The sequence below is a fragment of the Oxyura jamaicensis genome, chromosome 3 (genome assembly GCF_011077185.1).
Source record: "Oxyura jamaicensis isolate SHBP4307 breed ruddy duck chromosome 3, BPBGC_Ojam_1.0, whole genome shotgun sequence".
Classification (NCBI taxonomy): Eukaryota; Metazoa; Chordata; class Aves; order Anseriformes; family Anatidae; genus Oxyura; species Oxyura jamaicensis.
The window spans coordinates 58592036-58606433 of record NC_048895.1 but is presented as its reverse complement, the minus strand read 5'-3'; the positions used below and the strand labels follow the sequence as shown (position 1 = coordinate 58606433).

The window sequence follows — 14398 nt, the reverse complement described above, 5'->3', positions numbered from 1 at the left end:
TTGAGTGTCACAGTTGTAGTGTCCCTGATACATCCAGGGACCATACGTGGACAAGTTTATTTGTAGGTAAGCAGGGCACAGATAACCTTAGAGACCATTAAAGTTGCTTCCAAGTTGTTGATACAGATGTTCTGGTCAAAGGAAATAAGATGATAAAGTTAAGTCTCATTCTTTCTGAAAGGGAGGAAAATCTCCTCTGAAATGGGGCTCTGCATTTTCAGTACTGAACATCACTGTAAATTTTGCAACTTCCTGATATTGAAACCTGTCAGATGTTAGTAGATATCTCCCCCAAACTTCTCAGGGTATGCCAGGGTTCATCGCCTCTTCAAATTTACAGCTAGAACAACATTAAAAAAAGAATCTGTTCTCTTAACATACATAGGTGGTACATAGTTGGGGAACAAAAAATCCAACACAATGCCATGACTTTCCCCCACACCTCTAAGGAAGCATATCAGCTGTACAGACTACTTTGTAGTAGCACAATTCACTTTGACAAAAAGTCAGAGATACTACCCAATAACCTGGAGGGCCAAACAGCTCATTAAAATTTACCGATGCTTCTGAAGTCTGACACTAGATACTTGGCTGAAGTGACACCAAGAGGAATTGTGGAGAGAATTCCTTTCTAAAGTCCTGGGAGTCCACTTTCATTTCTGAAATCCCTGCTGTGAACTGCAGTCTGGAGAGAACAGAAGATATACACACAGAGTCTGAAATAACAGTTCTTCCCAAAGAAAAGAAAGTGCCGATCACATAAAGCAATTGACATAGAAAAGACGACTACACTGTCCAGAGCTTTCCAGATTAACGAAGTCTCTCACAGCAGGAATTCCACCTTCGCATTTGTCAGTCTCAAGAGAATGGTCACAAATGCAGGGAGCCCCTGGCTCTACGAAGGCTGAAGAGGTAGCTTGCTCTACCTCTTCACACTTCATATGCTGAAAAAAAGGAGATCTTTCACAAACTTTCCTCTCAACAGGACCCACTTGCCCTCATATCCTCTTTTGCAGGTGCCCATGGACTTTCTTCACAGTTGTTCCCTGCTGCCCTAGTATTTCAGAGACCAGAGTGGCAGACAAAAGACAAGTGAGAGCTTTGATAGAAGAGGTTAAGATTACTAAGCAGAGGGCCAGGCTGGCTATTCTGTGTGGATTTCACAGCAGTTCTGAGGTTTAGGTAGAGAGTGTAGAAAATGTGTATTTCAGAAGCTGAGAGAAAGGCAAGGTCAGGCTGTTACTGACTGCAGAAGGAATGAGAGAATGTAATGAAGTACAAAAATCATTAAATTCAAGAAAAAACATCTAGGAGACGATTTAAGAAACAGTCTTTGTTGTGGTTAAACATGCAGCCTCCCAGCTGAAAACAGGACAAGATTTAAGTCTCGAGCTCCAATTTCAGCCAAAAGGTAACTTCTGAAGTTAAAAAAAAAAATGGTATTTGAACTGTTACTTCTAATAATTGTGAAAATAAGACTTGGCAGTAACAGGGAATCCAGATGTCATTCTACTCTGTGTCAGGGGGTAGGAAAACAGAAGGTACACTGTACAAACAAGGGACACAATCCACAGTTCAATTGGTAAGATTTTGGTTTTTTACACATCTGGATCATCAGACAAAAGATTAAGTGAAGGCAGCTATTGTAAGCAGTAGATCACAAATTTGTAAAAGACTCCAAGTCCTCTAACAAAAAAGTAACCTCTTTTATTTTACCTAAAATTAAGAAGCTTTCTAATATGGTCAGCTCTTAAGATACAAGAGACTCCACAACACAAAATGTCACTACCACACACATCTATGATACAAAGGAAATTTTATTTTATACACTCTGTGAACGAAACAGACTTTATACAGAGAAGCCAGAGAGACAATACAATTCATGTTTATTTACACGTGGAATTTAGACTATGTGCTAGCAGGTATCTCTACAAGGTATTTTTTGTCTCAAAAGAAAAACTCCTCCGTATTATAAGCACTTAACAGACAGCCTGTAGCATACTTACAGCAAGACAAAGTTTCACAAACATGAAAGTTTCTCTACTGACTCAAGACAAATTAGAACACTGCTTGCAAATGAAATAAGGAGTTACATTAGCAGACTGCAAAGAAAACTGAGGAAACTTTATCACAGTATTAGCTACCATTAGTTATATACAGTCAGCTATACACAATACACTCCAGAAGTTTACCCTTCTTCAGTATTTACAGTGAAGTACAGAGACAGTGCTCACCTAAGCTGCCACACAAATAATTACTTTTCTTTCACAAACATTTCTTTCCTGCATTTCTCAGTTTCCCAGGTTTCAGACACAGTGCTCCATAGTAACAAAACCCTTTTTTTTGGTTGTGTGCTTCTTACAAAGCATCACATTCACAAGTTTGGCTGCTGGGAAACGAAAGAGAAAGAAGAGGCAGTTCCACAAGCCCTACAACCCAAACCTTAACAGCACAGGACAGATACATTCTAAAACATATTACAGCAGTTTCACAGAGTGGGCCTGCCACTTACACACGCTACGAAGTTTCCTCTGAAGTCTCTATCAGTTAAATATGAGCTCTCACTTTCCACGTTGATACTTGTTTAACTTCATCAGTTCTTATGAGGCTAGAATTTGCGTTTGACTTCAGGCTGCAATGTCCAACCTGGCCAGGAGGGATGGAATTAGATAAAATTATATCCAAGACAAATGAATGAGAAGCTGTTTAAAGGTACTTTGGGAGAATTTATGCACTTCACTTAACCTAGAATGAATAAGATAATAAGCCCGTGAAAATGCTTAAGATTTGTTTATTCTTCAGAACACTCAAGGATAAACAATTAAAATAAGCATGATCATGCAATCAAGCCCCTATTTCAACCAGAAAAGTCCATCTTGCTTCATCTGCTCCTGAACACGCTGGCCTTAATCCCTCTTTCAGACTTCATAATTTAACTGTTAGATCCTGGAACAAAAGATGATTCATAAACAAGCTCTTCCAGGATTTAACTTCAATCTTCATTTCTATAATCAGCTATGTTAGCTATACAATGCAATAGTCTGTAGCATCCAAAATGCAAGACTAGCTGTTCTGTTTGCTTGCTTTTTACAAATTTCTGATTTTTCCTTAAAAAAAAAAATCACAGGGAAATTTATACAGGCTGTACAGTAGAGGGTGACTCATTACAGTGTATAAAATATGTGCTACATTTTCCTTACAAAAATCTTTGTGACAGTTGAAGTTTTTCAAAGAACTGTTATAGCGGGGACAAAGAAACACATCTTAGTTTTCTTTAAATTGTCAGTCATGCAACTAGCCATGAGTGTAGCTGCAGCCTTCAAAGAATGTTCGGATTTCCATCACATGTTTTTCAATACTATTTTTTTTAGCCTAATGGAGGAAAATAGTGCCAAATAAGATTCTGTATCTTGCTCATTTCACAGATGAAAAGATGTAATTACTAAGCAGAGAGAGATGCTTTAAATTACTTCCACCTATTTCTATCTGTCTCATCTAAGCAGCTCTGGGGTTTACGGATGTCTCTAGTGAATAACCACCAGTACTGCTGGTCTGCAGAAGTTAAAGTAGCTTGAGGACTGCTCTACAGAAACCAGCATCTTGTTCATAGCAAAGAACCGCATTTTTCAGGGGCTCTGCAACAATGTTCAGAATCTTTATTCAGAATAAAGATACAGAGTATGTGGAAATGATGTTTGCACTAAAGGAATACACTAAACTCAGTGCTTCAATTTTGTTTTCTAAACACACAACAAATGCTAGGCAGACCTGTTACCTTCCTGGCATCTATGTAAAATTAGCAAATTAATAGTCAGTATTACTAACTGCACATACAGTTTCTACATGCAAATGCCTGCTAGTTACTGTCAAGCGAATCTCCACAGCTCAACCAACGATGAGCTGAGTTTTTCAAGTCAGTCTAACTTATTTTCCTTTTGGTGCATCTAGAAAAGCATTTACCAGCCTAAATCCATTCATAATAATAAATTGTTAGGATCCTCTGCCTTGATTATACTTGAAAGAAACAACTAAGCTGATGGCTTAAAATAATTGTAGAAAAATTGTAGACCGAAAAACCTTGCTACTATCCATGAAAACTGCAGTCATTTCAAGAATGAATTTCAAGAAACACATTCTTAGATAAAAACATACCAGTGGGATCTCTGGACTGGAGAACGGGGAGCTATCAAAAGATCTATTTTCTTTGTCCAGTGAATCATCATCATCTTCAAATTTATGTGCAAATTTCTGTTTCAGTGCATGAGTTAGTATAGCAACTGGATCCCAATCTGAGCTTAGCCTTTTTTTGGGTTTAGAAAGAGGTGTGCCTCCAGGTGACCTACAAAGAAAGAAAATTTATTATCTCCCACCCTTAATCTTGTGCTTAGTGATCTAAAATCCTGTGAGACAACTTTAGTATACATCTTCATCCTATAAATCCTTGATCACACAAATAATGCTGCTTATGTTGTTTGATAGCAATTAACCAGACAGAGCTAATAACAGTACAACTAACAACTTGTCAGCCAGATTCTTAGTTCAAAAATAAAACACGATGCTGTTCCTTAAGGAAAAGTGGCAATAAATCAACAAAAAGTGCTAAAGTAATGCAAAAGAAAGAGTACAGTTTGCATAGCAGGTTTTGTTCATAAGCTATATTAAGGCATATTAGTGGGAGATTCCTACTAACTATATTTCATAACCTTCATAACCTATATTTCATGACCTTTTGCAACATAGTTTGACTTAAATTTCATTAATTTAAGAAAACACCACTTCATTTAAGTCAAAGATACATCCAGAGGAACAGAAAGTCCCTTTTACAGAACAAATTTAACTTGAGTTTCATCATCAAAAAAAATTATCATCAAATTTAGCACAAAGGCTTCAAAGAGGCTCTCTCTCCAAGCAAGCAACTGAGCATACAAATACAAAACATTTGTAGACAAAGATTAGAAAAAGTACTTTGTACTTCGCAGCCTATCAATACTTCCAGGGGTCTCATAAAAAGGATGGGGAAGGACCCTTTGATCCGCTGTATAATGACAGGACAAGGGGGAATGTTTTTAAACTAAAAGAGGGAAGATTCAGATTAGAGGTTAGAAGGAAATTCTTCACTCAGAGGGTGGTGAGGCACTGGTGCAGGTTGCCCAGAGAGGCTGTAGATGCCCCATCCCTGCAGGTGTTCAAGAGCAGGTTAGACTCAAGACTGAGCAACCTGATCTAATGGGTGGCGTCCCTGCCCATGGCAGGGGGGTTGTAACTCCATGATCTTTGAGGTCCCTTCCAACCCAGGCCACTCCATGATTCTACTTTTATATATAAGTGTTCTCAGCAAAATCAAAAGAAGTAAAACCCATAAAATCAAAAGAGCACCTAGCATCCCAAAGCCTAAAATAGAAATTAGTGACTAATCCAAGAAAATAATCATAAAAACATTGTAAACACTGAGATATTCAGAACAAACCTAGATATATGCACACTTGTGCTAGCAGAAAGTGTGATTTCCAGACCAATTAGTTGCTGCTAATGCACAATGACAGCAGTAAGCTCAAGTCTGGCAGTGAAGTTCTACCTTCAGTATTCAGGTACATGTCTAAATCCTGGAGCTGATGGAAATCACACCTATCATTTCCTACTCAACTTGCCACTGCTCAACATGATGGCGGTTAAAATTGTTGTTACAAAGATTTCACTCTCTTCTTTCACCATACACAGAAGGAAATATCAAGAAATAGCTTTACCTTAGTGCAGTTTGTATTTGCTTTATTCACTGTGTAAATATATCATCAAAAGCATGAAGGTATACTCCAGAATTGCATATAGATAATCTGTCCAAGCCTTGTGCTAAGTATTTTCAGGGATAAAACTCACACTTAAGGAAGTGCTGAAATAAGAGTGCAATCATTTCTGGTGACATTCTTCCCACGTTAAGAGCTCCTATTATTCAGTAGAGATTCAATTGTTCTTGCATGCTTTTCCAGCTCCCCAAGTTCAGAAAAGACATCTTACAACTTCTATCACATCTAGCACAGCAGACCAACACTGACACAGAGATACTACAGTCTTTACTAAAGCATTTTTGTAAGGTCAACAGCTCTTAAAATCAAGATGGCATATCACAAAAAATATCACAGTCCAATTACACCATTTAAATTCATGGAACACTTTCAGTAAGATACAGCACATATTTGCTTTAACACTCTGAAGGCAGTACCAGAATATTTTGGACACGTTAAGACACTTTTTCAGTGTCCTTTCACAGTGAATGAGAAAAGTGTATTTGTTCAGATCAGTTTCCTGTGCCTGTGTAGGTAACTCTTAAGTGATTTTTAGACAGACTCAGTCTCAACAAAAAAGGGACACAAAAGTCAAGCGCACACACAAGTGCAAGCAACCTGAGACTTGTATACTAGTGCAGGAGACCAGTTTTAAATGCTGCAATATTCAGCATTTTTCAAACACATCTAAAAGCCATGTCACATTCCAAGCCGTGAACGTAAACATTGCCAACTTCAGTCTGTCAGCAGTAGCTGCATGTTAAATGATTTGTTTCATCTTGGTGTTCTCTGCTTAGACTCAAATGCTGTAACGGTTACATGGCTTTAGATAGCTCAGACACACACTGAATTCCAACCTACCTCTCAGTAGCACGCAACTGAACTTTGTTTAGGTCTTTCAGAACATCCATCATACTCGGAATGTTCTTTGTCCTCTGGTGATCAGCACTACCAGCTGTAGTTGAAGCACTGTTTCTTGCAGCACGCCGTTGTTTTATGAGTTCAATTGCTGAATTACTAGCATCAACAGCAGATGGTGCACCAGAAGGGAGCGGAGGCGGCGAGGGAATTACAAAGTGATTGTGAGAGACGGACAATGGCGTGGAAGTCATGGCTGGCACTGGGTAAGATCCATCTGGAATGCTGAATGTTTTAAAGGCTTCTGGATGCAGTCAGAAGAAAAACATGGATTTTATTTTCAATAGTTTGTAGTGCCTTAGCAATTAACAATAGCAGGCAACGTCTTGTATGACTGTTTTAAGTCAAGATAAGACGGCCCTCTTAAAGCACTTTCTTACACACCTCACACATTGTACCACAGAAGAAACTAATTACATTTAAAACCAAAACCAATTTTGATTTCAAAGCCACAGACTCAGAACACACAAAGTAATGGATTTGAGGTGATCTGGGCTGCTCTAATGCGTCTTTGATCTAGGCACTAGATAAATCAGAAACCTGCAACAGAAAGCAGCCTGCATCTATCTACACACAGTTCAGTCTCAATGGTCTGAAGGTTAGAATAACCCAGATGAAGCAACAGCAAAGAAAACCACAGAGCACATAAAACAGCCTACGAAGCTGCATACAGAGTGCAATGGAGAAGAGACAAAAAGTGACAGCAGAACAACAAAGTTGAAGCACAGCAGCCCCTGAACTGGCTTGCCTTGGCACAGTGCCCCACAAATGTAACTAGCTGGTATCAGTTCAAATGCTTCAACAACCACAGTGGGGATTGTGTACAAGACAATTGTGACATCAAAACTTAAGAAAAAAAAAAAAAAAATCACAAGATTGAAGTTCATATGGGAGACCAACTACATTAGATGCTCCAGTGGTGGTTAGACATCTATTTGCAGCATTCGTTTCTCTTAAATCCTGAGCTTGAATCCCTTATATTTCTATCCAGTATTTTGATAACTTGTCAGAAATGTTACACAAGTCTAAGGTTATACTTTTACACTTTTTTTTGTTAAAAACAGTAATTGGTGTTTTATTAATAGTGTTGTTACTAAGTGCCTTCACAAACATGGAAAAGAATATAAACATCACTTAAGATCAATTTCATTCAAAATCAGCAAGTTGGCTGTAAAAAGAAGAGTGAAAACAAAGGGGGGAAACAAAGGGCACAAACTGTGAAAAAAATTACATTCAGTAAATTTTGTTGGCATAACTTCAGTTGAAGAAGTTAGAGATGTTCTATATCAGTATCAGAGACATGGTTAGATGTGAACAAGACCTCTGAGGCAGAAAAGGAAAAATTGGTTTGCTTCAAACCAGAAAGGCTTACGTGATGGAATGTTTCCCAGTGTATGTGCTGCAACAATCGTGGCAATCTGAGCACGAAGAAAAGTCAGCTCATCTTCAAGTGCAGAAATTTTCTGAAGTGCTGCTCGATCAACAAGACTGTCTTTTTGTATACTGTTTTTTGGAACACTTGGTATGGAATCTATAGATGGATTTAAGTCATGATAAGCTGTACTTTTTTCTTTTCTCCATAACTCAGTCCTAGAAAGAAACAAAAGACATAGTTTAAGAGGTTCAGCCAGCAAAAGAAATCTCAAGATTTCTTCAGTGTCTGTCCAAGCAAGTTATCATCATTCAGCAAGACATAAAATTTGCAAACTATTTAAGAAAGCACTTAGCTATTCATAAGGTTAATAAAATGTTTTAAGTCTTCTTCAGTTCAAGTAAGATAAAAAAAAAACCTGAAGAGTCAGAATAGATAACTTACTCAGGGATAAATTATTAGACATTGCAAGGTCATGGTACAGGATTGAGCTGTTACAGTTCAATTTGACTGGGGTGCCTCTCCCTCCTCTCTACATGAAACAGTAAGTATAAAAGGCAAGGAGGAGTCAGATAATAATGATCTCTTAACTAGACTTCACGCATTCTAGTCATTTATCAAACTATGCAAGTGACAAAGAAGTTGTAATCTTTCAGAAAACACATTGGAGAATAATCATGAATTTTAACACTGACAGAGTAAGAACCTTATCTTTAAATACAGAATGAGTGTAAACTCAAACTATCAGAATGAGACTATGGAAGGAAGAAATTAAATTCACTTTATTCCAAATCCACTAAGCTTTGACTGAGCTTTGACTGAAACAAAACCAGACCTTTTTTTGTTACACTCATCATCATCCTTTTACTTCAAACCATACCTGCAACAGTTTTCTGATTTGAAAAAAAATAAATCTCACTGGCTCAGAAGGAAGAGATACAGATTACAACACTTGTCCTTGAAAAATATCCCACTGAGTCAGAAGAAGAGGAGGAAGAATGGAAACAACAGACAAATGAAGTTCCATGGTGTCCTGGTTTCAGTTAGGACAGTTATTTTTCCTCCTAGTAGCTGGTAGGGTGCTATGTTTTGGATTAGGATGAGAAGAGTGCTGATAACATGCTGATGTTTTAATTACTGCAGAGCAATGCTTACACCAAGCCAAGGACTTTTCAGCTTCTCTCTCTGTCCTGCCAGCGGGCAGGCTGGGGGTGCAGCAAGAGCTGGGAGGGGACAGACCCAGGACAGCTGACCCAAACCGGCCAAAGGGGTATTCCATACCATCTGACGGCATGCTGAACAATAGATAGGGGTGGCTAGCCGGGGTGGGGGGCCGGCTGCTCGGGGATAGGCTGGGCATCGGTCAGCGGGTGGTGAGCAATTGCATTGTGCATCACTTGTTTTGTACATATTATTATTTCCTATCTTAATAAACTGTCTTTATCTCACCTCACAGGGTTCACTTTCCCGTTTCTCTCCCCCATCCCAGAGAGGGAGGAGGAAGGGTGAGCGAACGGCTGCATGGTGTTTAGCTGCCAGCTGGGTTAAACCACAACACATGGATCTATGAGTTAGACTTGCTATAAGCAGCACCACACAGGATAAAACAGGCCAGAGCTCCTTTTAACAATACACTTATGCTTTTAGGATTTTGAAGTTGCTACAAAAAATTTTGATAGTTTGATAGTAACAGCTGAGGAATCCTAGAACGAAACAACTATATCACAACTTCTCTAACAAATTCAGCTGACACACTTTATTAATGTCTCGTCATTTCATTACCAGCAAGCAGTACACAAACATCATGGACAAACACACGCCAGTACGAAGTACAATTACGTTTTCCAACATAGACATAAACACTAAAGTATCCAAGTTTTAATCTTGCTTTTAGCTCTCCAGCTCATCCTCTGACTTTGAACATATCCTGTAGGAGAACAGTAAAACTACTTCCTATTTTTTCCCAGAGGAGAAGACTTCTATACCTAGTCTACCACATATATGCAAAGTTAAACATAAGTTGACATGCTACTGGGGAGAGGAAAAACAATACTCAGTATCAGAAATCTTCCAGATGAGAACATTCTGCACTGTAAGAACTTCCAGATAAACAGGAACTCCCTAAAAGTTTGCATGGCTGGTTTAAGTGGAACACTGAAAGGGCTGAAGGAGGGGAAGAGAAAAGCACAGGCGACATAAGCTACTGCTATTGCTTACTTTTACTTACCTGAATCTAGCAAATACTTGCCCCTCATCATGTGCCACCCACAAGACATCAGCAAGTGATGGAGCTGCAGGAGTTGGAGCTGTGTTTTGCTCATCATAATCCAATGGACACGGGTTTTGAACAAGCTAACAACAAATAAGCAAATATACACGTGTAGAGAAACTGGATTTAGTACACATTAAAAATCTTGACTTAGCAAAGAAGTTTTAAAGTGCTGTGAGCAAACTGAAAATAGCGAGCATAAGGTAAGCTAAACATTAGTCGTGTTTGCTAAAAAAAAAAAAAAAAAAAAAAAGAAAACAGGAAAGCCATCACCACTTTAAGGAGGTAGGCAATTTAAATAGTTGAAGGACACATATAAATCACTTACTTGAAAATAAGGTCTTGGGTAGGGCTCTAGGGAAAGAATTGTCCCAAGTCTCCGGACAACACTTCGTGTAGACCCGTATTCCTTTTTTTGCCAAAGAGATATGATCTAGAAGTCAGAACAGCTTTTAAACCAAGAAGCGAAACCGACGCCCGTGGTTTTTACAAGAAAGGTTACTAAATAACTTAAAGCTATATGCAATTAAGCACAATGCAGTTCGCTTAACGCACCTTTCTAATACTCTTCTCCAGATAAAAGAGCAGGGCTAAGAGTTACGTCCATTTGAGCAGCCCGTTTCCACCACACCCCCGAGACACAGCCTGTACCCAGCCTACTTCGGCAGCGCGAGGGCCAACAAGGGACGGAGCCCGACGCACCTTGAGCCGGCAGCTCCTCAGGGCGGCGCGCAGCTGCTGGAGGTGCCCGCGGGAGGCGGCGGCGGCCGAGGGCAGGCAGCGCTGCAGGGCACGGCCCACGCCGACCGCGCGGCTCCCCAGGAGCGAGGCCTGCGGACAGAGCACGGGACGGCCACCGCAGCCGTTAGCGCGGCTGCTAACGGCTGCCCGGAGCCGTTAGGCGCCCCCCCCCACACACGCGCCCCGGTGCCCCTCACCTGGTCGGGCGGCCAGCCCAGCTGCGCCAGCAGCCGCCGCAGGAGGTGCAGCAGCAGCGACATGGCCGCACGCCTGCCGGCACGCTCCCGGCACCCGCTCTCGGGGTGGCGACGCCAATCAGCAGTCGGGGGCGGGGCGGGAAGGAGAGCGCGCCAATAGGGAGAAGGAGGCGCGCAGAGCAGAGCCAATCGGTGGGTGGGGGCGGGCCGTGCGCGCGGGGGGTGTCGGGAAGGAGGCGCGTTTGAATGCCGCCGCGCAGGGAGCCGCCGTGTCGGGCGCCGCCCGGCGGGCTTCGGGGGGAGCGGACCCCAGGGGGCGGCCCCTTCGTGGATGTGGATGCGACCGGGGGCACGGAGGGGGGGAGCGGCTCAGCCTGAACTCGGGGCACTGGGGATGAGCAAAAAGCAGCTCACATCAGCAAAGGCAGCTCACAGGGGCAGCAGGACATCACTGCGCCTGTCAGCTGGTGACAACTCCTGAGGCGCTGGGCTACCACCCGAAGCACACAGATACCCACCACACACACGCCCCAGCTGCACCCTGCCGCCTTAGGGGCTGCATGGAGCAGGTAAGGGGTGAAGCTCCAGCACAGGAATACCTACATTATCCTGAAGCATCAGATAAACTACGTTACAGCTGAAAGCAGTAGACAAATGAAGAACGTAAGTCTGTATTTGTTTAACCCATCGGTTAACCAATCTGATGAGAAGTGCTAAACTAAACTAGCTTTTAGGTTTGTATGTGGTTATTCTGAGGTGTTCATTCAAAGAACTAAAAAGCAAGATAATGTAAGAGCTTCAATACACAAAGTATCCCCAAAATACAAACTACATGAAAGCATCACATCAAAAGAAAGCAGACTGTATTAAAAGCACATACAATGTGCAAAGCAGATTTGATTTCTCTTAATCTCACTTGCCAATATTTCTGCTGTTTTCCTGAAGATCCTTTAGAGTACTGAGACTCCTACTCAGAAGAAATGTGGATTTTTGTCCTCCAGCTATGTAATGTTATCCGAAAGAGTTCATAGTTCTGAAGACCTAGTTGTACTGTTCCCGGTAACCCCAAAGTTGTCAAAAAGTTAAGATATACTTGATGGGACATCATCTTTATTCATGGTTACAGGTACATCCCAGTAACAGTTCCTGAACAGAATCCTATCCTGCACCGCTTCATTGAAATGTAGTTGTTACTGCTTTCTCATACAGTTACTATTCAGAACTTGCAAGGGGGATTGATTTTTAAGTTTGAGAAAAGGATGGACTTTTTTTTATTTGGTATTTTTTAAAAAAAAAATCTGTACTACAATACTTTTCTTAAGAAAATAAAGCTTACCCAACTGCTCCGACACCTCCTTGTCCAAGAAGGAAAAATGTCAACATGAAAAGATACGAGGAACCAAAAGCTGGTTAAGGCAGGCACCTCAAAAAAAACTAAAATGCCTCAGTTGTGCAGTTAACTGCATCATCACCAGTAACAAACTGCTTTGGAATTGCAGGTTCCAGCTGGGAACTTGAACTTGCTAACTCGAAGCATTTCCATGGAACTCCGAAGAGTACAGATTTGACCTGCAGGATCTAGTTATAAAAGGACTAAATGGAATTACTGCTTTAAGAAATGAGAAGTGACATGGGGCTTAAGACTTGATGCTGCAGCCTTTACTTCTGGAGGGAGACCAAAACTATATAATGACAACTCTTCTGCATGCTCAGTAAATGCCAGCATAGTAAAGTTAAAGCAGGAAAGCTTTAATCAAATGTAGGTCTAGACCAGCAGCCTAGCTACTCCATTCCCCACCCCCCACCACTGAAACAAACGTGTCTGACTTTCTCTGAACTGCAGGGGTAACCTTGAACCTGATAGCCACACCATGAAGAGGTAAAGCCAATGCAGAAACTGTTTCAGTGCTGGATCACTTAACTCAAAGTGAACTTAAACATTTCATCCAAGTAGAAAGCTTGACAGACTGACATTGTTGCCAGATCGTTTTTCTCCCTTTCTTGCTTCATCTGATTTACCATACACAAAGTATATGTGAGCTTTGCTTAAAAAAAAAATAAATAAAAAATCCTAAGTTTTACATTTCAAACATCTATGAAAAGATGCACTGTACATGTAAAAGCAAATCCTGCAGAAAGGGAGCCTGCCTAAAATGTATGGCAGGAATTACCCTTCAGTAACCACCACTGAAGGGCAAATACTAATCTTGTTTCCCTTTCTACACAGATGATGGCAAACTAGTTCAATCTGAAATCCAATTTCTTCTAATACAGGTAGGAGAGCACTATTCTTCTGCCTTCTAGCATTTATTATGGATAGGTTAGACAGTTAACTACTAACAGTAAAGCTAGTAGGAGAGCACACAGAATAGTTATCTTTACCAAAGTGTTGTATTTTTGTTTGTTTGTTTGTTTTTAAGAGACCGACATTAAGTGACTAAGAACAATACTACTCAGGACATTAAGGCTTACTTTCTCCATAGCAGTCTGAGAAAGAAAACAAGTAGTCTTATTTGATCAGAATGTCATTGCTCTGATAATTCAAACATGCTAGCATTATCCTTAAAGTGTATTTACCACTGAAGTATGTTTATGTGGCTTTGTGCTTTTTTTGTTGTTCTTTTTTTAATACTGTAGACTAACTTCTGCTCTTTGACTATAACATTAAGAGGAGCACAACTGTTCAGAAACTGTCAAAGAGGGTAAGACTTCTCCCAGCTTCAGCTAACCACATCAAGTTATAACTTCAGACTGACTTACACAGTGTACAAAGTGGAACACTGAAGGAATGTACTTCCAGGGCACTGCAATGGAATACACACCTCACAGAAGTGTTTAGTACATTCCAAACATTTTTACTCAATCAGGTTTTAAAATAGTTTGCTTTTTCAGAGCGGTTTGTGGTGGGTGTTTTTTTTGTTTGTTTGTTTCTTCCAAGTTTTCAGTTAAGTCAGTAATGTGATAGAAGACTTACTCTTGCAAGATGACTTACCTGAAGAGAGAAGTCCATATAAAAAAATTAGAGACAGTTTAAGAAATTGGAACAAAAATGGGTACAAAAGCTGGACTGATACTGCCAGCAGTTCCTCAACTAAAGTGCTCTGTTGATGATCAAAAGCTA

The 14398-nt window shown here is 40.5% G+C and overlaps 1 protein-coding gene across 1 annotated transcript; it reads right to left on the bottom strand.

The window, feature by feature from the left end:
• Positions 1 to 1801: 1801 nt before the first annotated feature.
• MTFR2 (mitochondrial fission regulator 2) lies at positions 1802 to 11369 on the bottom strand. Its single transcript, XM_035320446.1, has 8 exons — positions 11294 to 11369; positions 11042 to 11174; positions 10668 to 10772; positions 10298 to 10422; positions 8071 to 8288; positions 6642 to 6942; positions 4153 to 4339; positions 1802 to 2646 (listed from the first exon to the last, which is right to left on the bottom strand). Exons 1-8 carry the CDS (start codon positions 11338 to 11340, stop codon positions 2548 to 2550), a joined length of 1215 nt encoding a protein of 404 aa, XP_035176337.1. The 5' UTR covers positions 11341 to 11369; the 3' UTR covers positions 1802 to 2547.
• Between the last annotated feature and the right edge of the window lie 3029 nt (positions 11370 to 14398).